We start from the raw sequence: 24,482 nt of genomic DNA, 5'->3' as shown, positions 1-24,482 counted from the left end.
CCACCCAGCACAGATCATCCACACTGTACGGTTCATGAGGAGACATTCAACTCAGGAAGAGTACACCCCATGCTAGGTAAATTAAGTTCGGAGAAAAGAACTACATCATCAAAGAAATCAAAGTTTTGGGTACATTCACTGTTTTCGTTCATCCTACTGCAGTAAAATCCCAGTTGGCAGACTCCGGAGAAAGAGACACTGCTCATAAACAGGCTTGTGAGCACTCATTTCTGTGAACTCTATTAAATGCGTGTTAATACTTTCATTGTTCTCATGTGCAAATACTCCTAAAAATTTACCCACTGCTGATGGGGCGCCTGGGTGGCTCAGTGGGTTAGGCCTCTGCCTTGGACTTGGGTCATGATCTCAGGGTCCTGGGATTGAGCCCCACATCAGGCTCTCTGCTCAGCAAGGAACAGGGTCCCCCGCCCCTGCCTTTGCCTACTTGTGATCTCCTTCTCTGTCAAATAAATAAATTAAAAAAAAATTATCTATTGCCATTTTCACATTACAGCAGAAGTAGTTTCCCACGTGACAGCTGAAGATGCTCCGGCTCTGGGGTCACAATGCTCTGGCTTTGAACAGTCAGGGCTCAAACATCTGCCAAATAACCTCTTCCTCCCACTGTTTTAGTAAAAGGACCAAACAAGGTGCCCCGTGTATAAGGCCCACTGCTGGGAGCATTAATGTTCTTCCTTCCTCCAACCACTAAGAGCCTTCAAAGTTACTCTGATAGTTAAGTAATTGTCAAGTGGCAATTACAATTTAATGGAAATTTCTATGCCCAGCGGACACCTAGGTCACTTTACATCTCATGAGCACTAATGGTGCTACTGCAAACAGCTATGGGCACACAGTTTCCCTGGTAAAACTGCTGGACTGATGAAAGAAAGAAAAGAGATACTGTTATTTCCTGGCTCCTCCTCCTCTTCTTCTTTTTAAAAGATTTTACTTATTTGACAGAGAGAGAGAAAGGGTCACAAATAGGCAGGCAGAGAGAGAGGGGGAAGCAGGCTCAGAGAGCCTGATGTGGGGCTCGATCCCAGGATGTTGAGATCATGACCTGAGCAGAAGGCAGAGGTTTAACCTGCTGAGCCACCCAGGTACCCCTTTCCTGGCTCTTCTTATGTGTTAGCTAGCTTTTTAAAGTTTGTCCTTCTGCCAATCTCATCCTTGGAGGAAATCCAGCTGACGGGCTCCCATTCCATGCTCACAAAGGTATGGAATGCAGCCTCCTCCAGGTTTTTTTCCATGATTTACAAAGTCCTTATCTCAAGTGCATCAGATTTATGTAAAATTTTTATCCACCCAGTGTTTCTGACATTTCTTTTCAATATTTAATTCAATTCAATTTATTTAATTTTCAGGTTTTACCTTCCTTTTTCAAACAGTGGCTCCTAAGAGATGGGGCAGCATGTTCAGACATCAGAACAGCTTGAACCTCTCTTCTCCAGGGCCCTGCCAGGTGCTCCCCCATGCCTCAGGAGAGACCTGAGGGCCACCCACCATGCAAGCAACCACCGTTAGCACCAAATGGTCAACTGACCCCAGAAAAAATGCAGAACTCAATGAGGATGTTTCTGAAGCAAAAACCACCATCTGAAAGCCAGTCTCGTCACCATGGTTATTTTTCTATGTCCACATTAGAGAAGTGAAAAGGTGGGCTGTTCAACCCCATTCCTCAAGTCACATTTTAGAGAGCAGCTAGGAAGTTTTGCAAGGACCTTCTGGATTTTTAAGGGAATCTAAAACACCCGCTCTTCAAAGGAGTCCTCTGTAAATACCAGGCTGTCTCTAGCACACCTTTACTACAAGGATTTTAAAGCACTCAGCCAGTTGCTCCTTGCATTCTGGTCTCTGCCAATACCTTTCCCTTACCAGAAAAACTATGGGCTTGGGTCCTGGATTTCTGAACATTCACCTATGTGTCTTCCAACATCCTCTGTTGACTAGGGTCTAAGTAGAAGCCAGAGCCTCCTACAAGAGGGAGTGTATTTACTTCCTGGACCCCGTTAAGAGTTCCATGTGTGTTCTGTGGTCCCAGAGCAGATGTTTATCCAGAGGATGTTCATCCTGATCTTCATCACACATACACAGAGAGAGGGCCAGAAGCCCTCCAAGTCAGCTAGCCCAGCTACGGAGGCTACTATCCTAGCACCAGCCCAACCCATCAGCAAGCCCAGTGGAAGCCTGGTGCTCCAGTACCCTGAGTGCTTTCTCCCATGAAACTCAGCCCACTCTTGCAGATTAGCTCACTTGAAGAAAGTTTCCCAACATTATTTTTGTTTTCCAGGTCTGGCTCCCACCTGCAGGTCCCCTTCTTATGTCCAACCCAAGGGCTGATGGTCACCTGAATAGAACTCTTTTCCAATGGAAAATATCATCCTGCACAACTGGCCGAGCCCTCAACTGCTTGCTTTTCTCCTCCAATGGCCTACAATGTAAGGGAGGACTGTATGTCCCTCTTCATGGTGAGACAGGTCTGCTGTACCTGTAGAGACACTAGAGTAATCCAGATCAAACAGAAAAGCAAGGAGCCCAGTTCTCATTCTCATCTGGTAGCTGGGGGACTCTAGGCAATTTTGTGGGCTTCTCTGACTGAGCCTTGGTTTTCCGTAACCTATCCCTCCTTGTTCCCCTGGGGATGAAAAAAGCAGTAGGGTACATACAATACCTTGGTATTGGGTCTGACGCATCAGAGCCACTCAAGAAAAGTCCCTTTTCCTTTAGGCAAACTAAGAACTGCAGGCATATTCAATCCTGTTTCAAGAATCCAGTAAGGGATCGATGGTTAAGAGAGCACAGCATAGCCCACAGCAGGTTATCATGCTGGTTGAGGACGGGCCAGGCCACCTTGAGCGTGCAGAAGTAGAGGGCGGCTACTGAAAACTTGTTCAGGTGTTGGAACAGATGGGACTACTGCTTTAGCAAAAGGTCCAGCCCTGCCCACGGGGGCCCAGTGGCCCCGTTCCCTGTTCTGCATTCAGACAAGAACACAGAACAGGCTCTTCAGCTTTCACAAGGGAGTAATCTTTGTCAGCTTCCTGCCCCATACTTTGCATGTGTAACCCTGGATCTTCTTCCGACTCAGAATGAAGGATGACCACCGTCCATGAGGTACTGACTAGCAGCTAATACTGGTGGTGTTCCCTACAGCTCCTTCAAGAAAACGGAGAGCCTATGAGACACGTGAACTGTGCATTTCCAAAGATTCTCCAAACTGCATCCCAGCATTATCACATCAGACCACTGGCAACGGACCATTCTGCGGCAGCTCCCCTTTTCTGCAGATTTCCCTCGAAGAAGCTCTCAACGCCATGCCTCATGCAAGCTGATGTACAAAAGCTTGTGTCAAACTTTTTTCTTTGTAAGAAGCTCAGCCTCCCTCTTATCTTTCAACAGCCTTTTCTTAATGAGCACATGTGAAAACTGCTTCAGGCTTAAGGAGAAAAACATGTCCCCAAATTAAGCTATTTGTTTTTCACTAGAACCAAAGTACTATAAACATCAAGTTTTGGTCTTCATTGTGGAGGCCAAGCGACTTCTCAACAACTTCCGGTTCACATGCGAATTCCTTCACATGACCCCGACCTTCCCCCTTTCCCTGCCACCTGCTCCCACCTTGTGTCAGAGTTGTGGTTCTCGCTAACCGTAAGTGTACCCACATGCACTCCTATGTCCTACTTTCAGCTCGACTCTGGGAGCTCATTATGAGTCTTGGGACATAACAAATGTAACTTCTACAACAACGCTGGGATTGTTGGAAGTTCTGCTAAAACAGACACCTGCCTGCCCCAAGTATGTAGTTCTTAGGAACAGGAACACCCTGAGTCTTTTATGAGAAATGTGATGGCTTCCTCGTGCAAGCATTCTGAAACTCAATCTTGGACAAAGGAAGAATGTAACATGGAAACAAATTTTCCCAAGGGGGAAAAGGAAAGGCAGGGGGAGTCAAGTATGATTTTTAGGAAAACACGATTCTCCTAATTAATCAACCTGCCATTTCCTACATTTTGTGCCTTAAGAACCTCATAAAGTTTGAAGTTATACTAACTTTTTTAACTGGGTCTTACCCGTAACCGATAATCATCCACAGTCCAGATTCGACTTGCAAAATCATTTGAAGCTGCTAAAAGGTAAGATCCCTATGGGAATAAGGGTGGGGGGAGACAAATTTTAGACAAAATAGATTATTTCAGTCCACACAATACAAACTCCCTAAGAATCGAGTCCAGAAAAGGCTTATTAGATGCTCAAAAGCTGCACAGCTGATGTGAATACCGACCTTACTCCCAGTAGTCTGTCAACCCACTGACTGCGGTAAATCCACTTTGCTCCTGAACTTGCTCAATCCTGCCCTCCCGCTGGAATATTGCAGACTCTCCAGTTCAAACTGTAACCTGTTCTCTCGAGTTCATCAGCTATCCCCTCCACCCCCTTCAGTAACAGTAAATACCAACTGTCTACACACTGTCCAAACTACAGAGCCCAGAGGCACCAGCTCTTCCCTCCCACAACCTCCCAAAACTGTTCTCCCTGAGACCTGCCTCTCACCCACCTAGCTAGACGCCTGTGGCTCCCCCTGAACCGCCATGCTTCAGCTGGGACCTTCAGCAAGCCTGCAGAGAACTGACTGGCTGGGACACTGCAGACCTGCCCCCCCCACCCAGATTGCAACACTGTCACAAACAGCCCAGAATTTACCATCTCCTTGCATCGTGATCCGACACTGATGGGACTTAAGACAAGGAGAAAAGCTGGGAAATCATCTGAGTAATTTTTAAAATTTCAAGAACCGGATATCTTAAATGGTTTCTACGCCTCTGTAAGCGCACTCATTTCCACAGCCATGGGATACTCACAGCGCTGTCAAATTCGATGCTCGTAATTCCCGCATTACTGCCAGAGAGGGAGCCCTTGAACTCACATTTATCTGGATAAAGAAAGACAGGAGACAAAGGAAAGTAAGGCCAACACCTATGTAACACTGGGGCACCTGAAACAGAGTGGAAGCCAGTGAGAGACTGCGAAGAGCAGCTGTCCTGCATGGACGCAGCATCGGAGAGCAGGAGGACAAACACAGCAGTGAGACCAGAGGGGACAGCTGTGCAGCTGCTGGAGCCATAAGTGTGTAAGCGACGCAGGGCCCAGCACTTCACAGGTGCTCCCTGTTCTCTTCAAAAATTTAGAGTCTTCTATTCCCTTTACAAAGAAGTAAGTGCAGGAATTTTAAAGAAATGTCAATCCGTCTAGAGAGAGTTTTAGTTCTGCTATTCCTCAGTAAAAATTTCTAGTTCAGATAAATACACCTTTGGGTCTGATAAGTATTTGTGTCAATTTAACAATCACTTGTATAGAACCTCACCACGAAATTTTTCACAATCTCTGTGTGAATTCTCATTAGAGTTTTATTTATTTATTTTTTCTTTTTTTAAGTTATAAATTACTGGCTAGTCCTTAGAATGCCAGTGAAGCTAGTTTGGAGTTTCTGGAATTTGTCTGTACACTTCCTCTGTCTCTGGAAGCTGAAGATTCTGGCAGTCCAACTGGCTGCCAGCACTCCCCTCACCCCAGCCTCCCTCACCAGACACAGGCTCCTGGGTCCTGCTCTCAGACACCCACTCAGGAGTTTTCATGATGTAGGCACAAACTGAAAAGAGTACGAGTCTCAGGATGATGTGATTAAGCCCCTTCTTAAAGGGTACCTTAAGGATGACAAGTTCAGAAAACAATCAGGGAAACATTCAAATAAAATTCATAAAAGGGGATCAGGCGCCTGGATGTCTGTTGGCTGAGAGTCCGACTCTTGATTTCATGCAGGTCATAATCTCAGGGTCTTGAAATCAAGCACCAAATCAGGCTCTGTGCTCAGAGCAGAGTCTGCTGAAGATTCTCTTTCTCCCTGTCTCTTTAAAATAAATTAAAAAAAAATTTTTTCTAAGATTTTATTTGAGAGAGAGAACACAAGCAGGGAGAGCAGCAGGCAGAGGGACAGGGAGAAGCAGGCTTCCTGCTGAGCAGGAAGTCCGACATGGGGCTCAATCCCAGGACCCCGGGAACATGAATTGAGCCAAGGGCAGCCAGTTAACCAATTGGGCCACCAAAGCACACCCCTCTCTTTAAAATAAATAAATCTTAAAAAAGAAGTTCATAAAAAGGGAACATAAAATAGGAAACATCTCCAAGAACAGCCTTTTCTCTTATTCAATACTTCTACTGGTAATAATTATGATATGAATACTGGGTTAAGAGTTGTCAAATACATTTAGGGTCAGGATTATTAAACTGGTTGAAGCCCACCCTCTGAATTATTGCGAAACACCTGTATAGCATATTTAAAGCCTTTTCTTGGATCCTAGCTTTCATGAGATTTTCAAAAGTCAGAAAAGGCTAATATCCACTAATTAATTAAGGTCTTAATTTAGATTAGAGCTTTACAAAAATATTACTGTAAATTCTAAGAAATATCAAAAATTATGCCCAAGATAGCAGTTTATTTCTCTGGTAGTTAACACATTGCCAAAATGTAAGAAATGACCAATAAATACTACTCTATGTAAGAGATTGATCTCAAACAATCAAAAAAAAAAAAATCCTTCCCAAAGATCTAGAGAGCATGGAGGGAAGGTATGTCAACATCTCAATGGAGCTTCTGGAAAATTTTGATAGAGCAAGGACAGATGTTCCTACTGGGCAGAAAGTGCCATTCTTCTGATACTTTAAAAGTGTAAAAAACAGGACCCCCAAACTCTTTCATAAAAGGCTTTTTGGACTTAGTCTCTTCCAAGATTCAGTAAATATTAGCCAAGGAGAAAAAACCTGCTGACTAAGTGATTTGCAGAAGAAATACTCTATAATTAGGCCATAACTGATATTTGTTCCTCAAAACTATATAAAGTGCTGCCAAACATTCTATGTTATTTCTTAGACCCAGCAGAAACTTTTCATTTTATTGACACCAACTATGCCAATATTCATTTCCATTTACTTCCTTTTTAGCAGCAAAAACCTAACACTGTTACTAAAGGTTGGTTCTAATTTTCTTAGAAGTGCTTTTACTTCTACCAGGAAGCAGAAAGTATTTCTAGAGTTATTTTTATTTAATCACAAGACATAATCAAAACAGATGCTCTGGGGCACCTGGGTGGCTTAGTCGTTAAACATCTGCCTTCAGCTCAGGTCATGATCGCAGGGTCCTGGGATTAGGCCCCACATTGGGGCGCAGTGGGGAGTTTGTTTCTCACTTTCTCTCTGACCCTCTTCCTTGTTGTGTGTGCACGCTCTCTTGCTCTCTCCGTCTCAAATAAATAAATAAATAGATAAATCTTAAGAACAAATACAAACAGATGCTCTGCTTAGATTTTAAAAAATCAAATCTCATAAAACTTCTATTATTACAATATGGCTTTATTATTGCATTATCATGGTTTTCACAATTACCATTCATAAGGTGTTTCTGGGTAAAGCAGCACAAATTTTCATGGGCTTCAACTAGCTGTATTTGCCAGGGATTTAATGATGGAGTCACTTTTCAGAAAAAGAAAAAGAAAAAAAAAGGCCAGGGCAGACAAATGTGGTGTTTTATTGATAATCTATGATCATCAAACGGATCAACAGACTGCTCTTGCTCTGAACACACCAAAAGTCACCTGCATGTTCCTTCAGGTGCTCTATAGCTCAGGGGAGGCCACAGCGGGAAGAAAGGGGCTTTGCAGTCAGCAGACCCAGCAGGACCTGGTTCTGCCATCCCCTGCCACGCTAATCAGTTACCAGCCATGAAAACCAACTGCAAAATCAAGTAGGGACTCTGAGTTTTCATGTTTTCATCTTGTCAAGTAGGGGTGATACCTGTCTTTCAAGCTGCACAGGGCTGTGGTGAGGATCAGGGGAACTAACACAGACAAGGGCCCTCTGGATCTACTTCTTGGTGGACACTGGGAATGTAAGTGCTACAACTAAGGAAAGCTGACAAAGCGGTTCTTATTAAAATCTTCAGCCTTATTCCTCAACCCTGCTTTATTTAAAACAACAACAACAAAACCACAACATGAGATTTAACTACATCTCAAAATGCTGAAATTGAGCTATCCCTAGCTTCAGATTTCTAAGAGATGATTTCACCAAGTCCCACTTCCTGTTTTAATGCCATCCCATTTCTGAGTACTCTGAAGCCACTTCTGAAACAAAGTCTCATCAAAGAGACGAGGTCTTGATCTTCTGGCCCTTGATGATAAGCTGCTTGTTAAATACATTTTTTTTCTGGAAGATATATCCCTCTTTTTATTCTCAAGCTTAGATATGACCTCAATTTTTTTCTCTAGGCTAAAGCCAATAGTGTTATTAAATGCACGCGCCTCAGCTCAATGTATAGTTTAATTCTAAAGTCTATGACTTTAAGACCTTTCATTTTCCTTCTAAATCCTGTAGAATCTTGGAAGATGTTCTCATTATATCTGAGAAAACACAAACACTAACGAATCCATAACCTAAAACCATTTTCTAGCCCTTGCTTAAAAACTCAGCGCAAATATCCACACAGGTGCAGTGTCTGAGATGGTGATAATGCTTTGGTCAGATAATTTCTGAAACAAGATACTAGATATTTGGAGAAGGTGAATGATTTAAAGATTGCCTAAATAAATAAATGAAATCTTAAAAAAAAATTTTAAAGATTGCCTGAAAGCCAAGGTCAACCAGATGTCCCCAACACAGCCTCTTTCTTTGCAACTCTGGGATCTCACCTCCAAACACTTCCCAAAGCTTAACTCTCCGATCCATGCCTCCTGTGGCCAGCAGCCGGGAGCCCGGACTGAACTGCACAGCGTTGACTTCCCCATCGTGAGCATCCTGCAAGAAAAGCACCCTGCTTCAACCCCAATCACTGTCATTCCCGAGAGGAAGGAGCCCAGTGCACATGAACACTCTGGACATCTAACAAAAGGCATCAGATGCTCACTTAGAAATAAAGGGGGTCCGTTCATAAACTAACTTGGATTCCTACCCTATTTTACTCTTATAGTTACAGTTCCATTTATTTAAGCACAGTGCAACCTTCTTAAAAAGCATTCAAAAACCCATGTAGTGGGACGCCTGGATGGCTCAATTGGTTAAGCAGCTGCCTTCGGCTCAGGTCATGATCCCAGCGTCCTGGGATCGAGTCCCATATCGGGCTCCTTGCTCCACAGGGAGCCTGCTTCTCTGTCTGACTCTGCCTTCCACTCTGTCTGCCTGTGCTCGCTCTCGCTCGCTCTCTCTGACAAATAAATAAAATCTTAAAAAAAAAAAAAAAATTGAAGAAAAAGAAAAAAAAAAAGAAAAAAAAAAAAAAAACCCATGTAGACTAACTGCCAAAAGTTTGTCTTTGCATTAATTTCATTTCTCCTTAAGAAAAATAAAATTCAGTCTATATTCTACTATGATCTTAATGGCTTAAAATTAAGTCTCTGATTAACCACCTCTCTTTTTGTCCAGATTATGTTAATGCCACATGCTAACCTATCTAGTCAAAGTACAGCATGGCTTTTCATGATAGAAGTCTTTATGGTTTCCTAATGTGAGTATATCCCCACATGGAGTCCTAATACGAGCAGATACCACACCTGCGGCGATGCATCACTGTTACAGTGGGATTCTATTCTGCTCTGGAAACAATACAGCACTACTGTGTACTAGCAGGGTGACTTTTGCCAAGTTTCTTAACTTTCTGAAGTCTCAGCTCATTTGCTCATCTATAGAAAAAGACTTCTGCCAAGTTGTGTGACTTAGGAGTGTGCCTAATCACCAACAGGCCTTCAACGAAACAGGTATCACTCTGGGAGAATTTTAAATTCTTCACAGGGAGAGACACCTGGGTGACTGTCAGTTAAGCATCTGCCTTCAGCTCAGGTCATGATCCCAGGGTCCTGGGACTGAGACCCACGCTGGGCTCGCTGCTCCATGGGGAGCCTTTTCTTCCCTCTCCCTCTGTCTGCCACTCTGCCTGCTTGTGCTTTCTCTGTCATATAAATAAAATCTTAAAAAAAGAATAAGTTCTTCACAGGGAAATCTTTTTCTCTAAAGGTTTAATTATTTTGACAAAAGAGACAGAGCATGCACACGGGGGGAGGGACAGAGGAAAAAGGGGAGAGAAACCCAAGCGATTGCCTGCTGAGCACAGAGCCTGATGCCGAACTCGATCTCTGACCCCAAGAGATGACCGGAGCAGAAATCGAGTCAGATTCTAATTCGACTGAGCTATCTAGGACTCCTTCACAGGGAAATTACTGAGACTGGCATCCAAACTAGAAAAAAAATAATCTGAAAAGATGGTATCTTTTTTTGTGTTCATGATGGGAAGGGAAATGGGGTAAAAAGCATCCCCTCCTAGAATGGGAAAAAAAATACCAGAAAATGTCTCTGAAACCGCTCTTAAAAATTAAGACTATAAGGGTGAATCGGAGGCTCAGTCAGTTGGGCATCTGACTGAGCCCCGCATTGGGCTCTGTGTTCAGCAGGGAGTCTGCTTAGGACTCTCTCTCCCTTTCCCTTCACCCCTCCAGCTACCTTCTCTAAAACAGATCTTTTTTTTTTTTTTTAAAGATTTTATTTATTTGTCAGAGACAGAGGGAGAGAGAGTGCACGAGCACAGGCAGACAGAGAGGCAGGCAGAGGGAGAAGCAGGCTCCCTGCCGAGCAAGGAGCCCAATGTGGGACTCGATCCCAGGACCCTGGGATCATGACCCGAGCCGAAGGCAGCTGCTTAACCAACTGAGCCACCCAGGCGTCCCTAAAACAGATCAATCTTAAAAAAGAGAAAAGAAAAAAAGACTATCGATGCTGAAGTCTTTATGGATGAACTACGATGCCTGAGATTTGCTTTAAATTGCTCCAGCAAAAGTGTGTGGGGCAGAGAGAAGAAAACTGGCAGATGTAGCTAACTGGGGCTGCCTGGCAGGATGATGGGTGATGGGACCCAGAAGTTCTTTTACTCCCTGCTCACACCAATGTTTGAAAGTTTTCATAATAAAAAGGAAAAAAAAAAAGACTGGAAAATGTGGATTACAAATATTAGATCACTAAACAGATCATCTATCATTTGCCTAAAACATCATTTGGGGAAGACAAAAATCTTATTGTCACATCTGCCTGGGACTAAAAAAGATGCCTGAAATATTATCAAAGGCACGATTATTAACTGACTGGGATATACACACCACTTTATTTTGCTTGGTGATCTGATCCCGCCCCAGCCCTTGTGTCCCACTGCTGAAAAGCGATCCGAGAGCTGACCAACCTTTTTGCTCCATGTAATTCCCTTCCTTTTCTTTCTTCTTCTTCTTTTTTTTTTTAATGCTATCTTTCTACTCAGGAGGTCTCAGATTGAAAACTTGAGATCATGCACCATCACACCCATGGCTGCCGCTCCTCCATCTCCTGCATAGCCGGTTCTGTTGGATATCTGTCAGCTGTGAACTGTATACTCTCAGACACACATGCTGACAGAATCCCAAATTATCAGCTGCTCCATTATCCCATACACATGACTTAAATGTGACAGGAGAAAACAATGGGCTGCTGGGAGTTGAGGGCAAGGAAGGGGCTGTGACATTGAGTGCAATCAGACCTTTTACCAATCATCACTGACCTCCATAAGGTGCTTGGGCCTGTCAGGGACTCGCAGGAGTGGAATGGGAAGGGGCCTTAATGGTCCTCAATCCAACTCCTCATCTGGAGGGAGACTCTCTTTATGACAGACAAAGTGGTTAAATCACTCAGCTAGTTAACTGTGGAAATCTCTAATCAATTCCTCCTTATGCCGGAACTAAAAGCCTTCCCCATATAAATTCCCTCCCGTTTTATAGTGAGTCTTTCTCTCCCCTGAAAGCTGGCTCCTCTAACTCAGCCCATGTAAGACACAAGTCAGCCCAGCTATCTGGGCTCTGCTCTGCTTCTCTCTTCCCCCCAGACTCCCACCTGCCAGACCTGAATCAGTACCCCTCATTTGTCCAGGCTGGTTCCATTTCTGCTCAGTTCCCCCAAGCTGGGACCTACTTCTTCATTTCTACTAGCATCCAGCTCTGAACTCCAGCTGACAGCCCCAGCATCACAGTGGCCTCTGCCCAGGACTGTCTCCTGCTTCCAAACTTGTGCTTCTAACAATTGGAAGTCACACAGATTTGGGTATAATTCACGAAGCAAACAGTTGCCCTTACCCACCTTCTAAAACAGACTACTAACTAGAATTTCACTCTAGATCAGAGCCAACCAGTGACAACAATGACACACATTAGTGTAACTTCTCACCAACCACAGCTCCTTCTCCCTTGTCCCATCTCTCATGCTAGGGATTCTCTCTCAGCCAGTCCTGAATTACAGAAAATGGTTATAATAAATTCTATCCTCTAAGCTAAGCAAAATGTATCAATTCCTTCCATTAGACATAGCCAACAGGTGTAAAAGCTTGCTATTGCTCTAAATAAAACAAGAGAAAGCCAGCTGCTGTGGAGAAAGGATCCTTTAACTGTCATGCTCAGTTACCACACAAAGCTTGGTGGGACGTGGGGTTCAACTGTACTTACAAAGACACACATCGCTGTTGTTGGCACTCTCACTTCTTTACTAGAACCAGGATGAGGATCCACATTATCCTGGGGAACTGGAAAGGAAGAGACAGAACGCCTCCTAAGAAGTAACATAAAGGAAAATATTAGGATTGCACAAGGCTTCCTGTCCACCAAACGTACAGGAGGGATTCAAAGATGACTTTTGACAGCTTCTTCTCCCTCCTAGACTCTTTGAACCACAAAACAATTCACCCGACCAGAGGCATCCTCACTCAAACGACACCCGAGAGGTATCCAGCACGTACCTGCACTCGCTTGCTCACTAACTCACAGACTCCAAAACCCAACACTGAAAAGCAGTCCCGCGAAACTGCTTCCCCAGCCAATAAACTGCTGCAAAAACGTTCTCAACATGAGTTAACTGCCCGTTCTGCGGGAGCTCGTTTGTCTACTGATAAGACTACCTGAAGGTGACTTCTGTGCCTAGTTACAACCATCCTCAGCATCCAGTGTGGTCATAGCGGAATCAAATGCGTGCCCGAGGAGAGGGATGAGATCGTGGCTGCTGTGCAGAGCTCAACCTAACTGCCCGCTCAAGAAGCTGACAGCACTCCTAGGAGCATGCATAGCGGCCTGGGAGGCACATGCATAGGGCTGAAGCGGTGATCAGCACAATTATCAAGGAGCCACGTTCACATGCCGGACTGAGAGAAGGGAGTATTTTCACCTGGCAGCATCAGAAGAGTGATGTCCCAAAAGGGGAGACTCGGACAGACTAAAGGTAAGGCCAGATCAGTACGCAGCAAAATTAAGGAAAGAAAACAGAGGAAAAAGGAAGAAGCTAAGTGAAAAGCTGAAGTCAAAGCATCTGAATACTTGGCGCCACAGAAATTTGGTGTATGCTTAAAAAATGGTGATAAATCATATACAACACTTATGAATATTCACAAACATATTAACAAGGAAAGGTGAAGGTTTTCTAACCTACCCAAAGATATTAGTGATAGAATCCAGAAGGCCTCCAGCAGGCTGCGAGAGTCGCTTACTAAAGAGGAGGGGAGGATAGGTTTAAACCTTAGAAACATTTTGCCCATAATTCATCAATAAAAACAGTCCATAAAAATAGGTACCTGGGAGTATGTTTCCCATCAAGTTCCCAAACCCCAGCCAAGAAACCCCCTCAGAGGAGCAAACCATCAGAAAACAAGGGGAAGGCAAGAGGGAGGACCCAGCTTCAAAGTTTTAAAAGACACAAGGTTCCCCGCATTAAATTAACTTGTCTTAGAAACTGTGCTTCAGAAAATGACTCAATCTGACCTAACAGTGTCTGGCTGTTAATAACTAATCCCCATTCTTTTAGTCCTGCTTTAGTTATTAGCAAAGAAAAAAATCCTGGAACCCAAGTACGAAGTAAACAGTATGATTTAAATAATCATCCCAACAAGGTGTAACTGTCCATCTTGTGGGAAGCCATGACACTTCCTCCCACCTCCCCTCACGGGGTGGTGGCAGCACCAGATAGCTTGAGTCCCATGTGGAGGTGACCTGAGGAAGATGGGGACACTCGGGAGCCCACGATCTCCATAGCTGTGCAGGAGGGGCTGGGCACTCCAGCAAGGGGCTCTTGCTGCCGCCACAACGTGCCGTCCACATACAGCATGAGTGCTCCTCTCCTGGCCCGCCCCAGCTACTTACGTGGCTGCTCTGCTGAGGGCACGCACGGGAGATGTCTCCTCGGTGTGATCAGAGGTTTCGTCCACGATGACTTCAATGTCATCATCCCTGGAAAAAAGGGCAAGAGGCCAAGTCTTTGATCCTGCTCCTTGGGAGCTTTGTGGCGAGTCTGTCCCACAAGCACCACCTCTTAGTCACACGCGGCCTCCGTGAATTGGCCGTGACAAAAACAGCCAAGGGTTCTTCAGAGAAACAGGAATGGTCACACTCTGAATGACACTAAAAAAACGTTTAACCTACTGACATCAAATCTAGAATTCCAGCTGAAAAGAACTTAAAAAGTGATCTTTTGATCCTCTGAGGTGTGACCATCACTCCCACTTGGAAAGCAAGGAAACGATCTAACAAGCCTAGAACCATGCATCCAGTGCCAAGGGAGATTCCTTCCTTCAGGCCGGGTTCACAGGTAAGGGCTCCTGCATGTGAATAACTGGACCACAGTGCTCACCAAGAAACAGTTCCTATGAGATGGGCTGAGCATGGCACAGATGACAGCCAGGGCAGCTCTGGAGCACAAGAAAATGACAGGGCAAGGAGGAGATCCAGGGGAGTAAGGAAAGCTTTTGCTGGAAGGGCAATGGAGTCCATGGTTGCGTTAACATTGGCTTTAAATACTGCCTTAGTAATAGAAACAGGAAAGCAAAATCTCAACACAATTCATTTTGGACTCTGGGTATTTTATGCCTAGGTTTCAACACTTGGTGCTTCTGACATGTAGGAAGTCTTATCATGCTTCATGTGAAATAATCAAGACACAGAAATGCCCTGTTGTTTACCCGCCTTATCCCACCGGATACAAAGCACCTCTGGAATCTACCCCACCCCTTGTTCCTGTTTGGGGGAAGGCAAGCAATTATTTTGGTTTTAATGACCTCCTACCGAGTTGCAATCAGAAGTAAAATAATAAAACCTAACAACCCAAGCCTTTATCACCTAATGTTCAGACTCTTTAGACTTGAGAGCTAAATTTTTCCATGATTAATTATCTAGTAAACATATTACTTGATTAATTATCAAGTAAACATATACTTGTTACCAACCAAGTTAAACCAAGTCAAAGAAAAGTTGTTTTCCTTGGCTATCGATCTTAGGATTCCACACAACTGACCCCAGTCTAGGCCAGGATGTAGGGGAGAACAAAGGTATGCCTGAAGAAAGAGAACAAGGCTAGCCTTTCTTTTCTTCGTGGTTCTGGTTTGGAGGAGTCCCCTGTGTCCATACAAGCATGACAGCAGAGCAACAGAGACAGCAAGGGTAGCGACCAAGAGCAGAGCCTATGGAAATGTTTTTAGAATGCGACAAACATGAAGACACTTGGAACCCTGCAAAGGCCCAGGGCCACAAGAAAATACCAGGATGTGGCAACTGGTTATCACAATCTTTCAAAGGTAAGAATGCCCTTTGCCCCAGAAACTCTGCTCTTTGGGAAACAGAGATTAAAAACAGGCCTTTGAGGTCTGGCACTCCTAGGTTAGGTTTGCTCTGTCCCTTCCGAGAAGATCTTGGGCAGCATGCTTGACCTAAGTTGTGTCACACCCAGTCACCTGTTTATGCTGCAGTAGGGATGCAGACAAATGTTGCTTTTATAAGCTGTCATTTCTTTACTTTGTAGTGTCTATAAAATAGAACTGAGATTCATTTTCCACATCTGAGAATACAGAAGAAATGCCTGTAAGTACAGCCTTGGTATGGAAATCTTTTTTCCTTATAAATTAACACCCTGTCTGGTGGCTGACTCCTCTAACTGAATTTAAACCAGTCCCCTCCATTTATAAGGAAACAAACAACATTTTAAAATGCAGTAAATCACAATTCTAATACTGTATTCTGGAATATTTTTCAGTAGAAAAGGAACACATCATAAACCAGAAGCAAGTGGAATTCAGTCATTAACTGAATTAAATTAAATTTAAATATCTACCACTCTTAACACAAAGCTTCAGATCTTGCAGAGGACTCTCCACCCCAACTCTAGATCAGGGAAAGTTCCAAATGGATTCATTCCCTTTTGCTCCAAGAGACTGTCATTTTCACTTAGGCTTCAAAGGTTTGCCCACACCTCCACTCAAAGTCGCATCCCAAGAACAGAGAGCAAGAGAAAGAACGCAGCCCAGCAATACACTCCAGGAGGCCCAATGACGGGTAGAAAATGGATCAAAGTGTCAAGAAGGAAGCAGCAAGGTGGGCACCCATTCAGGGTGCAGAAGTCATCTGTTCACAGCCCCACAGCCCACAAGGAGCATGAGCTGCAGCAGCCTTGGGATGGGAACCCGTGTTTAGTGGCTCCCTCAGAACTTCTGAGTTTCCTTTCTACAATCTATAATAAACGATTTTACAGAAATAAGAACATGGTAACATTTTAAAAGAGCAAATCCAATTACTAAGAGCAGTTCTGATTAGAATAGCTCTACTTACTGTTCAACGGGTAGAGGTTCCTTTGCTGCTTCTGCAAGCTCTTTCTGTAGCCGGGCTTGCCGCCTCCTAGTGAAGAAAGCCCACTAGTTCATGTCGGCCTCAACAAAGCACGGCACTTGGGCCCTCAATAAACTACTAGCTCTCATAAAATACTTGAATGTTCAGTGCATCTCAAATAACTGCCCTGGGCATAGATACCCAAGTCCCAAACCCACACCAGTAATGTCAGTAAGGAACCCTGTCATAAAGGATTCCAGAGCACAGGCCAGAAGAGGGATTATATCATTAGAGAAAGCAGTGACCTAGCAAGGTAGAGCCTGCCCATCGTGACCCGGGGCCTCCCAGGGCAGAAAGGCACATCAGATTTATCCAGGGTTAGTCACGGTCAAGAGTGGGCTTTCTGTAGCAAACAGTCTGACACCAACATGTCAAGAGCATGAAGATTTAATAGTTAAGACTTACTTAGAATTTACTTGTCCCTGACTACTTGGTATTGTTATTGCCAGGTTTTAACTCATTTAATCTTTGTAACAATGCTTTGAGATCTAGCACTACTTTAACAGGTAAGGAAACTGAGGTGTGGGATTCTTGAACTGTCAAAATGCACATGGGTCCACTTACCAGGGCTGCATACAGATGTCTCAGCTATGGACACATTTTTTTTTTTTTTTTAAGATTTATGTATTTATTTTAGAGAGAAAGTGAGTGTGGGGAAGGGGCAGAGGGAGAGGGAGTGAGAGAATCCTCAAGGAGATCCCCACTGAATGCAGAGCCCCACATGGGGCTCAATCCCAGGACGTGGAGATCATGACCTGAGCCGAAAATCCAGAGTTGGTGGTGGATTACCACCCAGGCACCCCTCAGCTGTGGAAAAATTCTAATGTGGCCAGTCAAATGCACTGTTACCCTTTCTCAGAAAAAATTTCTGTCTCACCAAGTCCTAAATTCAGGATCTCCTCCATTTTTAACCTTGGCCTTGTTTTCTCTTCCACGGCAATTTCATCTCTAACTGTGGTTTTATTCTGTATGTGGAGAACCCCTAATCTGGAATTCTAGCACTGCTATTAAGCCCCAGCCAAGAATTCAAAAGCTTCTACCAGTGTTAATTCTCAAAACAGGGAGAAGTCCTTTAGATGGCATGTGAGAATCATGGAAAGGGATGATTGCAGCTTATACTCTTCATTTTATTAAAAAATCTTATTTGACACAGAGAAAAAGAGCGTAAGCAGGGGGAGCAGCAGTGGGAGAGGGAGAAGCAGGCTCCCTGCCAAACAGGGAGCCTGATGTGGGGCTCCATCCCAGGACCTGGAGACCATGACCCGAGCTGAAGGTAGATGCTTATCTGACTGAAGGACCTAGGTGCCCCTATTTTTTATTTTTTAAAAGAATACTTATTTACTTGATAAGAGTGAGGTGTGCACATACACACAAGCGGGAGGAGGGGAAGAGCAGGGGAGGGACAAGCAGACTCCCTGCTGGGCACAAAGCTCAACACAGGGCGGGATCTCACCACCCTAAGCTCAGGACCTGAGCCAAAATCAAGAACCAGAAGTTTACCTGACTAAGCCACCCAGGCGCCCCCTACACTCTTACTTTTATATGAGGAAGATGGGAAACTAAGTTTTATAGGACGAATGACAAAATTTTATCGTTTTTTCTTAGCTGGAATAGATGACCTATGAACTACCTTTGAGGGAAACCAGAATTTGGTGTGGGACAAGTAACAGCTCGTCTACTGCAAAGGCACTACCTCTAAGTGAAGGATAAAAGATCTAGTGTTGTAGGGAGCAGAAGGCTCCTGCAGCCCCTCCTTCATTAGAATAGCCGAAAAGATACTGCCTTCAATAGTTCAAATATTCCCCAAGTGTGTCCGACATAGCAGCCACCGTGATGGTAAAGACCTACCTTAGCATAGTGAGGGAGGCAGAACATGGACAGCTACTTCAAAACATGAAATGTGCCATGCTATCGCTCTGGTAAACTAAGGCTCTAGAAGGAGAACATCTGACGTGGGGATCATTAGGAAGGAGGGAAAGCTTCCAAGGAGTAAAGTCAGAGCAAAAGTGAAGAAACCTCAAGGTCCGCCTATGCAATCAGAATAGAATGCAACCAGAGGCAAATCCTTAGGGAAACACTCCAAAGGAGCAAGGGCAGACATGTAATATGCCTCGTACCCCATGTTCGAAGGAAGTCTGTGTCATTCTCCTATCCACTGTGATGACCAAGGACCCTTCCTTAGCTTAACGAAACGCCTGCCTGCTTCTCCCTTGGCAGGTGTTCAACGTGCTACACTGACTTCCAGGTGACCCTGGTGAGTTCACTGCCTTTAAGCTAAGGACTCCACAGCAGAGGCCAAGCTATTTTACTGAAACACGAGGGGCGCCTGGCTGGCTCAGTTGGCAGAGCATGTGACTCTTGATCTTGGGGGTTATGAGTTTGAGCCCCATGTTGGGGGTAGAGACTGGTTAAAAATAAAATCTTTAACAAAAAATGTAAATATGAGACAGAATAAAAAAACAAAGCTCATGTTGTAGTATGACAGAAACTTAAGAAAAGTTAGAAAATACAGAGAAGTATAAAATGAGAAAATAAAAGCCACAGTCTTGCCACGCAGAAATAAACACTATTAACGATATGGTTCCTTTTTAAACTTTTAAATTCATTCAAATTTTGGATCATGTCCTATGAAAACATTTCCTACCATACTTTCAGTTACATTAATTACATGTATTTTCTTGGGTCACTAAGTACTCCTAAGACATGTATTTTTAGATGACTTCGTAAAACTGCACTGTATGAAAGTATCAGTTTATTTCTTCCCCAAGAGAGATACTGCTTCTTATTTTTTATTACTATGAGTAATGTGCGATCACAAAATACTACCCGTGACCAAGTCTTAGGACTTGCTTAAAATAAAGTCCAACAAGTGGGAACACTTCTCAGGTCATGCCTAGGTGGCCTTGGGAGGTGGTGAAATGGGCTTTCCACAGACAATGTGAAGGTGCTTCCCCCTTCCTCCCAACAGTCCTCCAGGCCAGCTTTTCTGACCGTGTGCACTCCTGCTTTCATCAACTCCCTGTGCCTCACACCTGTTGGAGGGCTCACCTGTCTCATCCACTCTGCAGCAGGATATTTACCTAGTGATTGACTGCATCTCTTTGATTGTTTTTGTGTCAAGAAATCGGAAAATTTTATACAGTCCACTTTTTATTTCTATTTTTTTAAAAAATGTTTGGGAAGTCCTCATACTATTTAGAAATTTTTCATAAAATAAGAAACAGGTATCACATTTTTCATCTCTTACCTTATCAGTTTTTATACAGATTCTGAAATCTACTTGAATGTATTATTTGGAAGGATTAGTAATCATTATGATGACTCCTTCCTATTTTCATTCTTTCAGATTAACTGCAATCATCTTTTCAAATTCTAAACTACAGACACAGGGCTTTAAAATTGTACGTTATGGGGTGCCTGGGTGGCTCAGTGGGTTAAAGCCTCTGCCTTCAGCTCAGGTCATGATCTCAGGGTCCTGGGATCGATTCTTGCATTGGGCTCTCTGCTCAGCAGGGAGCCTGCTTCCTTCTCTCTCCCTCCTTGTGATCTCTGTCAAATAAATATATAAAATCTTTAAAAAAAAAAAAAGAAAAAGAAAAAGAAAAATCGTATGTTCTAATCTGTTGACCACTTACTGTCCGTTTGCTCAGTGGATTTTCTTAGGCTTTCTAAGTGGATAAGCATGGGCCCCCGCCCCTTCTAGTGGCCTTTCATTCTGCATCTTATCTGGTCCGATGGCCAAAACATCAGTCAGAGTTGAAGAGAGTGAGCCCTTCCTTCTGTTCCTGGTTTTGATGTGTGTTAGACTCTCCGTGGAAATTTTCAACACACACACTTCCCTCCATCAAGACTGACTCTGGCGTCTAGAATGGAAGGTCTCCCTGTTAAGAATGCTACTGGCTGCTGGTTGCTGATATGTGTGTTTATTAAAAGCTTTTGTTCCAAGTTGAAGGGTTTTTATCAGGACTGGGAACTGAATCTGAGCAAATGGCATTTTTGGGGTCTACTATAGTGGCCCTACAGTTTATCATCCAAGGTGAGAGATTTAATTGATTTCCAGATACACCGTCTTTAATTCCTGGGGGTAAATCCTAGTAGGACTGCAGTAAATTTAAAAAAAAAAAAAAAAAAAAAAAAGGTACTGGGGCACCTGGGTGGCCCAGTCAGTTAAGGAACCATCTCTTGATTTTGGCTCAGGTCATGATCTCAGGGTTTTGGGATGGAGCCCCGTATGTACTGGGCACGGAGCCTGAGATTTTCTCTTTCCCTCTCAGCTCCCCTTGTGTGGGCACACACACTCTCTTTGGGGGGGTGGGGCGGAGATACCAGTGACTCTGACTTAGGAATTTTACATCTATATTCATGTGAGGTTAGACCGTAGTCTTATTATTATACTATCCAGAGCTTTGGTATGGATGTGGTTGGTGTTATAAAATTATGGATGGGAAAAATTGCAATCTTTTTCTATTTCTGGTTTGCCTTCTATTGTTCAAGAATTAGCTTTTCTCCTTGACACACTGAAAGAATTCACTGGCAAAAACTGTATGGGCATCCTCCGCTCAGCTGTAAAAGTGTTCTTATAAATGCAAATCTCTTTTATGTGCACCACTGAGGTTTCTGATTTTATTAGTGTTTTCTGGCCAGCTTGTGCCATCCCTCCTCATCAGAGCTGCCAGGTTTGTTTCTGTCTTTTCAGAAAACAAGGCTCTACTTTACTAAAAAAGGGAATCACTACCTGTGGACTAGTGTCTCACCTTGAATCTTTTTCATTCTCTGCATTTAGGCGATTGGCTTCCTGGGCTTTCTCAGCCATCCACCTGGTGACCAGCTCCTGGTTCTCTTCAGTAGTTTTCCTCAGTTTCTCCTCCAAGGCAGTAAACGTGATCTGTAGGGCATCATACTCATCCTTCAGGGTCTGGTTGGCTCTTTCAAGGTCCTGAAGCTTACTGCGTAGTTCTTGGCACTCCGTCTCCAGGTCAGAGATAGTCTGCAAACATTCTGCAATTCTGAAAGCAGGACGTGGAGAAGAGGAATGGGCCTGCTCGGGAGCCCTGTGAGGAGCCAGGGCACCTTACCAGGTGCTGGAGCTCCATGAGCACGGCCCCCTACAATAACGCCAGCCATCACACCAGGTGCCACGGAGGACTCATGTTTATGAACATCTCACTTAGCCAAGCCCAGCCCCAGTGGTTTACAGGACAAGCTGATTGGGAGAGGAATTTTACCTAGGGTAAAATTCACCCAGGTGATGAAGGACTAGAAAAGCAGGATTTGAAAAGGGAACTTTTGATGCCTATATAGAGTACTAACAGGGGCTTAAAAGAGGCCTAGAAATTCTGCACTTTCTGTTGGTTTGATCACTCGATAAGCAAAGATGCCTTTCTAAGCCTTTAGAGACCCCTGTCTGCAGAGCAAGGAAAAAAGGCACAGAGGAAACCCAGGCTTCCCTCCAGCTCAAAGGTCCTACAATTTGGAATTCCAGGCTTCTCCCTGATCAAGAATTATCCTGCCAACAAACTCATCCCTGTTCCCAAAGGCCACAGGCTCACTCTGGCACCATCTCCACCACAGAAGACGCTAGCTCTCCTATGCAGTGGCAACAGGGAGAGCCATGAATGCTTTGGGGACATTCACAAGGGCCAAGGGTACTTGCCAGGGGCATGCTGGGAACCCAGGAGACTGAGGGCACTGTCCTTGCCTCTGCCATCCTTAGCAGGTAGATTAAAAATCTCAGGCTGTGCATGCACAGAAGTGACACTCCTGCTGAGTCCCATGTGGTGACCATTTGCCAGCAATCACCACTGGCCCCACCCACGAGAGTACAATAAACAGAGTGCAACACCATGGCCAGCCCTGGAGAAGGCATCATCTCTACTCACTTTGCTTCATTCATCTGCATCTCCCTGTCCTTCTGCTGCATTTGGTTATTCAGGTCAATCACCAATTGAGCTAACTGGGGAAAGGAAAACACTTGCATCAGTGAGAGAGTTCAGGACCTCAGCTGGAACCTAAACAGTGGGTGCTTTTTAAAATTTGGAGGGGGGGCTTTTATTTTTAAGAAAGAAAATGTGCCGTGTAGAGTTGGGCCAAGGCCCCAGGAAGAAATAAGGTGGGTGGCAGCAAGGAGCGGGAGGGCAGATGGGGATGCTCATGGGAACAATGGGAAGTGCTACGGGTCACTGCCAGGTTTCCACCGAAGACTCATCTGTCCCCCCACCTCAGCCACCTTTCACACACTTCAGCTGGTAAAATGATCAATTCAGCTGCATTGATGAGAAAATACATTTTCTCATAATTTGCCATCAAATCGCCACCCAGGATTAATATAGCCCAGGACTTTTTTTTTATGTCCTTTCTAATGAATTTTTCAGAAATTGCAGGGTTCACTCTCAAATACCCTAGGAAAATATTAGTGAGACCTGCCCTCGAACAGGCAGAAAAGCCTGCTTCTTTCCCTTGAAGTTTCTCCACTTGTACCTTTCATGCCACCTGGGAATGGAGTGACCGGCAGCTCTCCTAGTGGCTTGCCCTCTTGCTGATGGAGGGAAAGCCCTTGGCTTTCCCGATGTTGCATTCCCAGAGAGAGGATGATGCCACACGTAGCCAGGACAGCTGCAAATTCTAGTGCAAGCGCCCTCCTGCCTATTCTCCCCCACTGCAGGGCCTGCGCAGAGCAGAGACGAGGAGCAGCTATCAGTACCTCCCCACGTTTCTTGTGTAGCTCAGTCAGTTCTTCTTGGTGTTTAATCCTCAGCTGGGCCATCTCTTGTAGCTGACTATCATTCCAGGCAGCATCGTGTCCAGGACTAAGTCCCCAAACCAGACAGATGAAAGAATGTGCAAAAAAGAGAGTAAAGAGAAAAAAAAAAAAATCAGACCCCAAACCACCTCAGTTTGGCACTGAAACAGTAACCTCAGAATTTTGAACCTGTACGTGACACACAACCAATAAAGCCATTCATTTTCTCTGGGACAATGTGGTTCTAAGCCACTACAAACCTGAAGCAGAAAATAGGAAACATGAGACATGGTAAAATAAACCAACCACATCTTGAACCACGGGTCGTGTCAGGAACAAAGCATGGATTCCAGATGTGGCTTAGGTAAACATGGAGGAGACAACAAGGTCCAGTCACTCGACAAATGTTTGAGTGCCAACTACGTGCCAGGCACTGACCTTGGACCTGGGGAGAAGGCAGTGAACACAAAGCTTTGCTCTCAGGTGACAGATAAACAGTTAAGAGCAGACACAGTGAGTAAGTAAATACATGAAGTCCAGTGGTCAGACATGCTGTGAAGAGAAACTAAGGAGGGTAAAGGTGGGGACAGAGCAACAGGGTTCCTGTTCTGGGGGGGGCACCTTGAGAGGAGGCTTCTCTGAGAGGAGAACATCACTGCGGACCGGAAAGAAGTGAGGAGCCAGCCACATAGCCCCTGGAGGCTGGGCCCTCCAGTGAAGAGGGAACGTCAAGTGTAAGAAAGGCCTGGAGAAGGCAGCCTAGCTGGTGTCCTCGGAGAAAGTATGAGCGGAGCTCCACACGCAGGAGGGTAGAGAAGACGGTCAGGGAGGAGGTGGGGAGACCATGCAGAACCTCCCAGGCTCCTCCTGGGACAATGACTGGAAGTCACTGCAGTATTTTGAGCCTCTAGAGGAATCACTTAAGTTTTAACAGGATTGCTATGGTTGCTGGGTGGAGAGCAGACCACGGCAGGGGGTGGGGGGTGTGGGGAGGA

General features: G+C 44.6%; 1 protein-coding gene and 1 non-coding gene across 7 annotated transcripts in view; both read right to left on the bottom strand.

The window, feature by feature from the left end:
• Window positions 1-24,482, bottom strand: part of ATG16L1 (autophagy related 16 like 1) — a 37,611-nt gene that overhangs the window by 6,034 nt on the left and 7,095 nt on the right. For 2 of the 6 annotated variants that reach the window (XM_004773504.3, XM_004773507.3), the window contains 11 exons: window positions 23,449-23,554; window positions 22,628-22,701; window positions 21,503-21,754; window positions 16,692-16,757; window positions 14,238-14,324; window positions 13,531-13,587; window positions 13,270-13,317; window positions 12,558-12,660; window positions 8,742-8,847; window positions 4,863-4,933; window positions 4,074-4,145 (listed from right to left, as the gene is read on the bottom strand). In XM_004773504.3, coding sequence (XP_004773561.1) covers window positions 4,074-4,145; window positions 4,863-4,933; window positions 8,742-8,847; window positions 12,558-12,660; window positions 13,270-13,317; window positions 13,531-13,587; window positions 14,238-14,324; window positions 16,692-16,757; window positions 21,503-21,754; window positions 22,628-22,701; window positions 23,449-23,554 — 1,042 coding nt within the window. The remainder of the gene's footprint in view (window positions 1-4,073; window positions 4,146-4,862; window positions 4,934-8,741; window positions 8,848-12,557; window positions 12,661-13,269; window positions 13,318-13,530; window positions 13,588-14,237; window positions 14,325-16,691; window positions 16,758-21,502; window positions 21,755-22,627; window positions 22,702-23,448; window positions 23,555-24,482) is intronic. The other 4 variants (XM_013046339.2, XM_004773505.3, XM_004773506.3 and 1 more) reach the window with 4 other exon arrangements.
• Window positions 11,350-11,624, bottom strand: LOC123391724. The gene has a single exon (XR_006606418.1).

The sequence above is a fragment of the Mustela putorius genome, unplaced genomic scaffold, assembly GCF_011764305.1.
Source record: "Mustela putorius furo isolate JIRA1106 unplaced genomic scaffold, ASM1176430v1.1 tig00000275_pilon_pilon_pilon, whole genome shotgun sequence".
In the NCBI taxonomy this organism is placed as follows: domain Eukaryota; kingdom Metazoa; phylum Chordata; class Mammalia; order Carnivora; family Mustelidae; genus Mustela; species Mustela putorius.
Note: the sequence above shows the minus strand (reverse complement) of the source record. Positions and strands in the feature narration are given on the sequence as shown.